Genomic DNA, 12,728 nt, shown 5'->3' on the forward strand with positions numbered 1-12,728 from the left:
TTGACTTTTGGTTCTACATACTTTTTCAGAAGATTCACATGGAGTGTTTTAATCTTACCATCGCGATTTACTCGATAGTCCGACGTTCCAACTCTCTCAACTACTTGAAATGGTCCACGCCACTGCATTAACAGCTTATTGGCCTTGGTTAGCAACAGCACCAATACCTTGTCTCCTGCTTTCAGTTGTCTCACCTTCGATTTCCTATTAAAGTACTTCTTCTGCTTCCCTTTGGCCATCTTTAAATGTTCCTTTGCCAACTGACACGTTTCATCCAGTCTTTCCCTCAAATCCATCACATACTGATATGTAGATTTGACTTCTTCATCTGGCACATTCTTGGTCCACAATTCCTTCAAAACCATCATTGGTCCACGTACTAATCTTCCGTACAATAGTTCGAAAGGGGAAAACCCCAAGCTCTCCTGTGGAACTTCTCGGTAGGCAAATAACAATGCATTGATGAACTTGTCCCAGTCCTTTGGTCGTTCCGCACTCATCCTCCTAAGCATCTGCTTAAGCGTACCATTAAATCTCTCAACCAACCCATTGCACATGGGATGGTAAGGGGTCGTTGTCAATTGCTTCATTGACAGCAGCCGGGCAACTTCACGCATGACATCAGAAGTGAACTGCGTCCCTTGGTCCGAGAGCATCTCAGCTGAAACTCCAACCCTACTAAATATGTCGACCAACGCTTCTGCTACTTGCTCCGTCTCTATGCCACGTAGCGCTACAGCCTCTGGATATCTTGTCGCGTAGTCTACTACCGTCAGAATATATCTGTTTCCCCTATCTGTTGCTGGTTGAATTGGTCCAATCAAATCCACTGCAACCCTCTGGAATGGCGTATCAATCAGCGGCATGTTCCCTAGTGGCGCGACAGGAACCTTTCCCTTAGAAATAGTTCGCTGGCATATATCGCATGACCTGCAATACCTTGTCACATCTGCTTGGACGCCGGGCCAGAAGAATTCTGAGAGAACACGTGCTGTTGTCCTCTTGACTCCTAGATGTCCCGCCATGATGGATGCACGTGCAAGGTCCAACACTGCCTGTCGAAATTTCCTGGGAACTACTAACTGCCGAAACTCCTTACCATTTGCTACATTTGAAACCAATGCAATTGTCAAACATTATCAGAAAGCATGCCTTTTAGAGGTTATAGTTCAAAATAATATGGATCAACAATGAAATATCATACTGGTAGGTGTCTGAATCTATATTAAAATAAATAATTTATGTGCGAAAAAATGACGTCGGAACTACAATATTTTGACAAAAGGCACGCGTGAGGTATGTGATTTGAGTAAGGGAGAGTTGTACACTCTCGCGTCCTTGTCGACCTCGGTTCCAAGAACCTTAGAGGTACATGTCTCTTAGGGTATTTTTTTCCATTCAATTCATTAAATGGAGGTCATCGAATCAGAGATCGCCATTCTTTCATTTTGATATGAAAATATGAAGCCACAGGTCTAAGGATTTAAACAACTTGCAGTCAACTGACAAAAGGTCAAGAAAACAGTGTCGAAGGTCAAGGTCAGATTTGATAGTTTTGAATAGGTCACCATTTTGTCCTGAAGATTGTCAGAACAGAGGTCGTGGTAAACTATAATAACTTTCAAACTTTGTCAAATATCAAAGGATACAGTTTTATTGCATTTTTGGCATTTGAATAAAGAAATTTATCAAACTGATAAATTTTCACTGCAGCGATGAGAGATACATGGGTATTTCGCTGTATTTCTGAAATATTCAGACTACTTTTGGAAAACTACTCCCTTGACGACAGCTTTTCATGCACAGATTCAGCAGAAAACGCTTAAGTTGCGCTGATTAGTCCTTTTAAAAATGACGCCGTCATGTTGACATGGAGAAACGTCACAAGGAGAAGACGACGTCATTTATGTAACTGATTCCCGCCCTTTTTGACACCGTTAAATTTTTCGATGTTTTTAATTTTGGTTTTAGCATAAAAATTAAATAATAATAACATTGTATGGTTAACCGTTGAATATAACAGTTATCAATCGTATGACAGAAATGTGGATATTCTGTCATACTCGCGCAACATATTGTGACGAATCCAGCCCCCGGCTGCTACTCTCTATATATCTATCTATAACAGCCTCTGTTTGCTTGCCTTTTGCTTCTGTCGAAAGTCTAAACCTCGTTACGTCCAGTTATGTCGACAACCGTCTGTAGTCGTTAAGTGGTGATCATTAAATGTTTATAACTCTATAATCAGAGTAGTAGTACCGCTGCCACCATATGAGCGTGACGATTAATTAGCTAAACTATACCTGCCTTGTTGAATGACTCTTGACCAGTCCCATATATCTATGTGTTGATAATTGAGACTAGTGCAATGGGTCAGGGCTCGATTTGACAGGCCGTCACTTAAGTTTATAAAAGACCTTACTGGTTTTATTGTTCAATGATAACGTGTTACGAGCCCTAAACGTAAACAATTCCAGTACCTTAATTAAATGAAAACCATGATTCATTACATACAATTATATACATTTATTATATGCCAAGTATTTACATAAAAGTTTGAGATCCTGTGGTTCCGTAATCCAAAATATGGCCAAAATAATGGAGTCCAGTGTCCCAGATTTCCACAATGGGCGTGCCCGGGATAGCTAAACCCTACCGCTCCTTTGAGTGCGTCCTCTCCGTTCGGCCTGCGCGCAGCTGGTGGTTAATCAACTACTCCCCTACAGTGCCTGGGAGGGATCGTGTTTCACCCTGGGCGGTGATAACTATTGGTCACTCCCGCTGATGAAACCTAACACATTGGTCAACCGTAAGACTGTGATCACACGTACTCTCCTAATTGTAAAGGATATAAAACTAAACTGTATAACTGCCTGGTTTTTCAAGAGACGTGGAGAAAACTTGATGTTGTAAACAATTTCAAAGTAAAATTCCTCTAGGAGTGTAAGCACCGGAAATTTAGAATGGCAACACAATGACATAGCATGAAAATCCCTGTCTCCTTATCGGGTAATATTTGAAGATAACACAATATAAGACACCGTAAACTCGTTACACTACACTACACTACACTACACAATCACCAACTGAATTATATACAGTAAACACATCAATCCTTTACGAATGCAATACACAATATAACTCAATAGTACTGCACAATAAGCACATGAATCCCTCGTCAATAACACAATAACACTGCACAGTAAGCACATCAATCCCTCGTCAATAACACTGCACAGTAAGCACATAAATCCCTCGTCAATAACACAATAGCACTGCACAGTAAGCACATAAATCCCTCGTCAATAACACAATAACACTTCACAGTAAGCACATAAATCCTTCATGAATATGACACAATAGCACTGCACAGTAATCACATCAATCCCTCGCCAATAACACAATAGCACTGCAAAGTTTGCACATAAATCCCTCGTCAATAACACAATAGCACTGCACAGAAAGCACATAAATCCCTCGTCAATAACACAATACAACTGCACAGTAGTCACATAAATCCCTCGTCAATAACACGATAGCACTGCACAGTAAGCACATAAATCCCTCATCAATAACACAATAACACTGCACAGTAATCACATAAATCCCACGTCAATAACACAATAGCACTGCACAGTTTGCACATAAATCCCTCGTCAATAACACAATAGCACTGCACAGTTTGCACATAAATCCCTCGTCAATAACACAATAGCACTGCACAGAAAGCACATAAATCCCTCGTCAATAACACAATACAACTGCACAGTAGTCACATAAATCCCTCGTCAATAACACAATAGCACTTCACAGTAAGCACATAAATCCCTCATCAATAGTACTCCACATTTAAGTGAATTAGTGAATCCCAATCTGTGATGTTCTTTCAATGGGTTAACACTTTTAAGATGGTCTCCTGTATGTTGTTCTAATAATCAGGCATGGCAAAGTGGTGATTTTATTATCACTGCTGTCACTCCTGTGACCACTGACACTGCAGCTAAAAATCACCCCCCTTCATGCCTGAGGATGAGATAAGGAGTTAACAACTACACACAAGTAGTTTAGTTAATTGATAAGGAGGGTTTGTTAGTGACTAACCACGGTTAGTGATACCCTTGTATAACGAAAACCATGGTGTATGAAATACAAAGTTATCACAAATTCTCAATAATTGGACTAATTATAATATAAGATCAATCTATAGTAATTAGTGATCCTTAGAACAAGTTATAGAATAAAATGATGTATTTACCCAACAGCCTGATAACACAGCTTGAGTCATCTCCTGTGATGTATCACTGCTAATGATGGGAATGTACCTCAATAATCCTTATCAAAATCCGTGTGTCCACCTCTTATCAATCTCCTTATCTCAACAAGTGCTAAGGAGGCGCGCACCTCCTTTTATATGACCCTCATTAACACCTATTTGCTAATTGACCAATCAAATTGGGTCCCGTGGGTTTTGGGTCCCGGATGGGGGGGGGGGGGGGGGGGGGGGAGACTGCCTCAGCAGCACGTGGCTGTTCTGTCCCCCCTTGTTTATGACGTAGAGCTCGCTATTTATATCCAGGCAGTGGTCAGTCTGAGGTTAATAGCCCCTGAACTCCTCTAGCTCTGTAGAGGGGATGACCTAATAGCCCCAATTTGATACACACAGATCAACTTTATTTTGGCTGGACTTAAGTCAGAGTAACTTTGTTACAATATGTTATATTCAACAGGGAAGGTGCGTATACATTGGAAAAGAATAACCCATTGTATTTTCCCGTCCTTTAATGGCCTTAGCTGTTGATAGGACATCAAACAATATAATTGATTCACGTGTTGTTCTTGATATTCCCAGTATTCTGTTAAACGATTTGAATGGTTGCAATTTATCGTACGACAGGCTATAACTTTCAAAAGAACATACTTTTGCGCTGCTTTAGACCTTTTAAAAATGAGAAACGCTACGCTGCGCTCTAGTCCTGTTTTGGATTGGCTATTTGAATTACTATTTTTTTACACTGAAACATTTAACACTGTAACAGCAAACACTGTATTTATTAAAATTCAAAGATTTTAAATTCAATATTGAATTGATTATCACCTGAGCACACTATGGTGTGCTAAAATCTATCACCTTACATGTACAATACAATCACGCCCCTTTATCAAGACACAAGTAACATATAAACGATCACATATAGAACATGGAGCAGTTATATAAATATACCTGGTATAAACAACAATAAATATCGTTATGTTGTGAAAACGTTCATCGTTAATCTAACCAACCGTGACAGCATGCGACCGTTACATTACAGTTGGCTGCCTTTCCAGATATACCTTAACTATTCAATGTTATTTTGAACCGAGAGAGGCTTCCCCTAACGTCAAGGATAGACTTTTTGACACCAACATTTTTGTTGTCGACACAGTTTCAAACTTATTTCAAAATTAAACGTAAAATGAAAGGTGTCTTTAAAGAGAAGAAAAGTGCTGAACGAAATCAAGTGGAAACATCGGACGACCTGACTTTCAAACAACCCCACACCAATTGCTAAATAACATACCTTGCTTATCTTAGTAGATGCAACGTTTTGTCGCTGCCTTAATTTGTCAATTTTAATCTATTACATAGTTTACTGTAAATTGCCTACAACACTTAGACTGATATTAGATTATTTATCTTTCTTTGTCAGAAATGCAAAGACTTCAAGAAGCTATTGAGAAGAAAGACATGAAAACAGCTCTTCAATTTATTAGAGAAAAAATGAAGAGCAGTGACTCATTCAAATTGGATTTGACGCATTACAAATGTTCCCAGTTGGACAAAGAGAAAAACCAAGCTATAGACACAGACGAAACAGACGACACTATTCTTCACCTTGCAACAGCAATCCTTGATGAGTCACACAACAGAATTATAGAGGAGATAGTGAAAATATCACCGGAACTGCTGGCGAGTTCTAAAGGAAAGGACCATCAAGGGCAAACACCATTGCATATTCTCATAGCTAGGAAACACAACGATACACTTAAAATCATCAAAATGTTGTCAAAGCGGGAAATAGGAGCTAATTTAAGACGTAAAATATTCAACCCTAACGTTACCGGGACTGTGTTCCGCAATACTATCATGGAAGGAGATCTACCATTTATCGTAGCAGCGCTTACATTAGACACAGAAACTGCAGAAGTAGTGATTGAGATGACTGAACAGAGTTTACAGATCTCCCAGAGTAACCCGGGACAGTCGAGTGATATCAATGTGCAAAATAGCAACGGAAACACAGTTTATCACTGCCTGATAGAACATGCTGCAAGGCATCCGGATGAGATACAGAAAGTGATTGCCATGTGGGATTTTCTTTCACGTTTTGCAGCCGATGGTAGTGGAAACAAGTACATGCAAACTGCACTCCGGCCTGAAAAAGTATTCCATCTAACCAACCTGGACAACATGCGACCATTACAGTTGGCTGCCTATCATGGTGTACCAAAACTGTTCAACATGATTTTGAACCAAGAAAAGCTTCCTAACGTCGAGGATAGACTTTTTGACTCCTACCTTTTTGATGTATCGGTTATCGATACAGTTTCCCATTTCAAACTTCAACTTGAAGAGAAAGCTGCCATTGAACAGAAAAAAAGTACTAAACAAAATCAAGTGGGCACAACGGACAACCCAACAGGAGGAAGCTCAGATTCCAAAAATGAAGTAGAAGTTGGCAGAGCAATTACAAACGATCAGTTTCAGTTCAGCCAGAGCGTATTGGAGATGCTATGCAACAGGAATGTAGCCAGAAACAAGAACTCTGTCTTCGAAATTATAAGGCAGCCGCCGATGAAGAAGCTAATCAAATGTAAATGGAATTCGTACAAGTGTCGTTTTAGGATCTGGATGTTTTTTCACGTGTTGATTATGGTATTGTATAGTTTACACGCCGTTCAATGGTCACATGTGGCTTTCCCATCCAATTCCACCCACCCTGGGACTACCGATCTCCAGAGGGAGTTTGTACTTGGCAGTTCTATCGTCCTCCTGTTGGTGGGTATAGTTTACTGTGCGATTACGGTTTTACTAATAGTAGCAAGATTCCGTCGCCCTGATAGTTTTGTATATTTTACTAATGACCTAGAATACATAATACTGCTGCTTTTGTTTTCGGTTTGCCTTGTGGCAGACGTAATATGGTATTACATCCATCTGCAACGCGGGACTACTTTTCTTCTTATCTCTCTTCTCTCTGGCTGGTGGTTTATCATTTTCTTTTGTCGTGCTTATAGGTCCATCAGCTTCTACGTGGCAATGATACATAGAGTCATTTTTGGGGACCTATTAAGGTTTGGTTTGTTTATCGTTTTGTCTCTTGTTTCCTTCAGTATTGCTTTCCAAGTCTTATTTCCAGGCGGCCCAGATATTCCAACTGCATACGGTAGTGAAGATGATACATCGGATGCGATAGGAATTTACGTTCAAACATTTTTTAGTAATATCCGGTTGATGTTTGGTCAGGGTGGCATTGAGGATTATTTACACAAAGCTAGAGAACCCTTCATGGCATATATCGTCTACATAGTGTATGTTATAATGACACACCTGATTCTTATGAATTCATTAATAGCACTGATTTCGGAAACGTGTGCCTCGGTGAGAGAAAATGAAATGGCTTTTTACCATACCCAACGCCTTTCTGTTATTCTCTTTTTAGAGGAAATATGTTATCCGTTTTGGTATTGCAGTACACGCTGGTTAGAATCATTATTTGAACTGCGCCCTGTAACGCGAAACTGCATAACTTTTAATAGGTATTTCCTAAAAATGGCTGACAAAAATCCGAAAAATCAAAGCAAATCAAATGCTCCTTCGAACGTGAACCAAGACCAAATATTCACCAAAAACACTGAATCTCTTACTATAAAAATAATACAGCCTGTCTATGAAGAGATGTTGGATGATGAAACTAAGACGGTAAAGAGTAGACTACGATGGAACGATGAGAACCAGACGACGACAAATCTGTAATCCTTTTTTCAGATTCTGTTAATTTCCATATGATAGAAGTTATATGACATAACCAATGTTACATTGAAGAGTTTTACGTTTCGATAACTGTCCAATGTGAAGCGTACTTATGTAGTCTCCGCGATTGTAAAAGATTCGATATACTCAATAGGAGGTTTGGGTTTTATCATGATCTTATTGACACCAAGTTCGAAAATAGTGTGACGAGATGGTAAAAATGAAATAGAATCAAATAAGTTTACGAGATGGTATGGTGTACTGCAGTCGAACCGGCTATGCTTTTTTAACACTTGGTGAAGGTGACAGTGTAGTCAATGAAACGTCACATATTTAGATATCAGATTGGTTTTGTCATATAACTTCTATCATATTTACATTACTGACCCGAAGAAAAATGTTCCAGAATATCCGTTAATTCTAAATAAGACAAGACGGAAACACACACAGTTACTCAATGAAAATCACTCAAAACTTGCAAAGAGATACCAATATGGAGAGTCATACAAAAACAGGTATGTCTGCAAAATTACAAGGAAAAAATAATGCTACATCACCTTCATCCTATATTCAGGTCTAACACAATCACAAGAAATAGCTGTTTATATTTATAAATAATTCGTCAAAATCTAATATTCTGGCTTTCTGGTGGATCAAAGACCTGCCTTGTACGTTTTATACAGATTATGGTCAGTTCCAACCCTTGTGGATACTTTCTATCATTTGCGGGATATGGAGAAGTCATATTACAGTTTACATCTATGATATTGGCTAATATCTGTAAAAGATTTGCTTGTACTTGAGACAAAGGACTGTAAATATTCTCATAAGATTCATGTTGATTTACTTTCATGGTGACGAGGGTCAAATAGTTTTAAAACAGTATCGCATGACGTTCTTTTCTCGTCATGATTGCTATCAACATTGATAGGTTAGAAGTTGTAAATAAGTTTTTAAAATCAATTAAAGCCCAATATTGATATATTTCATAAGTAACATTCTTTCAGTCTTGCATGTCAAAACAATTAAGATCCTCAAGGTTCAATATATATCCCTCATCCACACATGATCACAATCATTGCCAGGATTACGACTTTTTAACGGCCTGACTATTTCTCATAGCCCTTGGCCAGAAAAGGAAAGCGTCTGTTTTAAAGTTCTTACCTCAATTCTATTACTGATGTAGAATTCTTCCTTACATTTTCACTGTGTTTTGCTTCAATTGCAACAAATGTTTCAAGACATAATATGTCATGTATTTTAATGGCTGTATATTATTTAATATTTCACATAAACTGCAGGAAAGAGTGCTTTATTAAACATATACATATTTTCCATTGATTTGTTAAAGTATAATTCCTGTGAAATACATTTGTTCGTGTATAAATTTGACTGGTTTTATTTGCCTTTTTCTTCAAAATGTCTTATTTGCAAATGACAAATAGCTAATTTCGATGGTAGATATATATTTAATGTTAAACCTCTTGTTTATTAAGGAAAAGGAAAAAAACTGGCATACCTATGTGGATTGTATGCTATTGGAATCTGTATAATTGCTATCAGTGTCATAATATGCGCCGAAAGACGTGTTGTGACTAACTGTATGAATTGAAATGTGTAAGTATTTGGATGTATTTCAAAACCATTTTTTAACTTCTTTTATTTCTAGAGATGTAACATACATTACATATTTACTTAATCCAGACATTGCTGTATCATTGTGACAGGTATCCGCCAACAGTAAAGTTTGGTATTCATCAAATCAATCAGAATTATGTTGATATGTTGGTATTCACATTACGTGTTAGATTATACCTCTGATTGACGTTTCTACTTTTACTGTTGAGTATAGTATATACATCAATATTTCGTATTTTCATATTCTTTAAAATCTTGTGTTTTTGATTACTTTAAATTGAAAGTGTAACATTGATGTATATCACAAATTCACAATGGCTTTAATTTGCCATAGTAACTTACAGATAAAAGTTGCAATGTTGTATTATCATTGTTGTAAAATATCCTGTCGAAAGTGTGTACATAATGGATTCACATTATTCACATAATCTTTTAACAAGTAAATCAATCAGAATTATGTTGAAACAGTTTTTTATTGATATTTATAATTTGTTTAATAGTTAGTAATTCAAATTGTCACAACTTCGAAATATTTGGTGTTGATATCAAATTTACAAACAACAATGCCTTTTCTATTTTGTCTTTTAAAGCATTAAAGCTATAATCCGGAAGTTGCGATGCTCCATAATATTGATATGAGTTATGATGCTTGGAATCACAGCTACAGCCTCGACCACTCTTGATTTCTATCGATAATGAACAAGAAAAGATTTCTTTAATTTCACAATACCACAATTTACTCACTTTACGCTTTAACCGCCCCGAAAAGGTTTGACTTCTCCTTCATCTCTTTTAAATCACAAATAAAGAAATAATCATTTGCACCCAAAAGAAATTCTATCCTGCTCTGCCTCTATATTTTGTAGAATTTTGTTGTATTTTCTATATTGTTGATGTTTTTTTTTATATATCGTTGGTACTTTTTCATGGTGTTGATAACTTCTATACCGTAGGTGCAATGTTATGTGTTTTTTGTGATGGTGAATGTATTAGCTGTCGGCGCTGTTGCATCTTTAAGTAAATTTACGGAATCAAAGTATTCATCCTTTAGAAATGTTGTAAATAATATTCCAATCATAACACTATGCCGAACAGCATAAGATATACTATTATATGGTAGAATTCGTATTAATTATTAGTGCAAAATATATTGCCATGCATATTCAACACGAAATTTGTAACTTTGTATTTGATAATGGTGATTCCGAGATACTGTCTCATTGCATATATTGTTTTTAATGACCGGTCATGAAACATAATGTCTCAAAAAGTTACAAAATATTGCACAATAACCGAAAGTGGGTGTATCGTGTCCGTAAACAATTAAAACAGCTCAAAATTTTGACATATTTTGTCTTAAAATTTGTGCTAAACTTTTATTGTGCGATATTTAGCTACATATGTAGTATCAAAATTTGCATTATATTATACTCTTTAGAAATTAAGATCATTTGACCAAATAAAATATTGTTTTGATAGTGTTGCGGATGAAAAAGTTAACCAAATTATTCACCTCTGATGTATAAGTTTATTTTAGCCATATCAGAGGCCGCTGGGGGATTTTGAATTTTTGAAACCTAATTTAAGTGTTGACTCTTATAGTGCTACAAATAACATCAATAATCCTATTATTCGGGAAATGGGTCATTGTATTCAAATGTATGACCTTGACTTGCATTCAATGTCATAGGGTCAAATTTTCCAAAATATTTACACGATTTCTTCTCAATAATTAAGAGACCTGTTATTAAATCAACAGCACGCTGAGAAAAGGGCTACCAAGTTTGTTTAAATGTATGACCTTAACTAACATCCAATGTCACATAGATCAAATAGGTTGGCATATTCTAAACAACTAAGAGGCACAGAGACATGATATGTGGCTTGTAGCATACTGGGACAAAGAGCTACCAAAATTGTTCAAGTGAGTGATATTGACCTTAATTGAAAGTCGCAGGGTTCAAATATGCTAAAATCTTTAACAACTCCTTCTTTATAATGAAGAGTCCCAGCGTCCTGTTCAAATGAATAATCTTGAACTACATTTAATGTCACAGGGGTCACATGTTTGACAGCTTAAAACGACTTTTCAATAACTAAGATGTCCAGATACCTTATGGTGGGTATGTTGCATATTTAGGGGAAGGGCTTCCAAATTTATCTAAATGAATGTCCTTGACGTACATTTTATGTCGCAGGGGTCAAATATGCTGAATTCTTTCAACGACTTATTTTCTATAACCAAGAAACCTATATACCTGATATAAATCAATAGCATGCTGATGTAAAGGGCTACCAAGTTTGATTAAATGTATAAACTGGACTCACATTTAAGGTCACAGGGGTCATATAGGTTGACATCTATAAACATCTCAATAACTAAGATGCCATGAGACCTGCTATGGGGCTTGTAGCATGCTTGGACAAAGGACTACCAAATCTGTTCAAATGAATGATCTTGACCTTAAATCAATGTCGCAGGGATCAAATATGCTAAAATATTTAAACAACTTCTTCTCTATAATCAGGAGGTCCATCCAGAGACCTTGTATTGTGCTTGTTGTATGCTTGGTTAAAGGGCTATCAAGTTTGTCCGAATGAATTACTTTGACCTACATTTAAGGTCACATGATTAAAAAAGAAGTGATGACATTTAGCAAGTGATATGCTGGGATGGATGGTTGTCAACCTGAGGCATTGATATCTAAATACCCACTTATACCCAATTTCTGGATTAATGCCTGGTTAGTGATACTTAGTGATACAGGTGTATTGGCCATCTTTTATCTAAATCGCTGTAAATAAATTGCTAACGTCTAATTAGTAAATAAAATTTGACATAACTATCATGAGTTTGTGTATTATATCATAGCTTAAGTGTAGACCATAGTACTTCACAGAGAGTACTATACGAACGGCAAATAATTGTACAAAACAGAGTTAATAACAACTTTTACGTTATATGGAAAATGAAGCAGATGAAGAACAACGTCGGGGTACTCCTAAAGGGCCATTTCTAAATCGAGATGAAGGGGCCCTACAGATTGATGTGTGTCTACGACAAGTTGCTATGCGA

General features: G+C 37.0%; 1 protein-coding gene across 1 annotated transcript; it reads left to right on the forward strand.

The window, feature by feature from the left end:
* The first annotated feature begins 5,692 nt into the window (after nt 1–5,692).
* LOC117342262 (transient receptor potential cation channel subfamily V member 2-like) lies at nt 5,693–12,496 on the forward strand. Its single transcript, XM_033904354.1, has one exon. It carries the CDS (start codon nt 5,693–5,695, stop codon nt 8,015–8,017), a length of 2,325 nt encoding a protein of 774 aa, XP_033760245.1. The 3' UTR covers nt 8,018–12,496.
* Nucleotides 12,497–12,728: the final 232 nt, after the last annotated feature.

This window comes from Pecten maximus, chromosome 2, assembly GCF_902652985.1.
Source record: "Pecten maximus chromosome 2, xPecMax1.1, whole genome shotgun sequence".
In the NCBI taxonomy this organism is placed as follows: Eukaryota; Metazoa; Mollusca; class Bivalvia; order Pectinida; family Pectinidae; genus Pecten; species Pecten maximus.

Coding starts and splice junctions, on each gene's coding strand:
- LOC117342262 (XM_033904354.1), top strand. CDS start 5,693: ATGCAAAGACTTCAAGAAGCTATTGAGAAGAAAGACATGAAAACAGCT.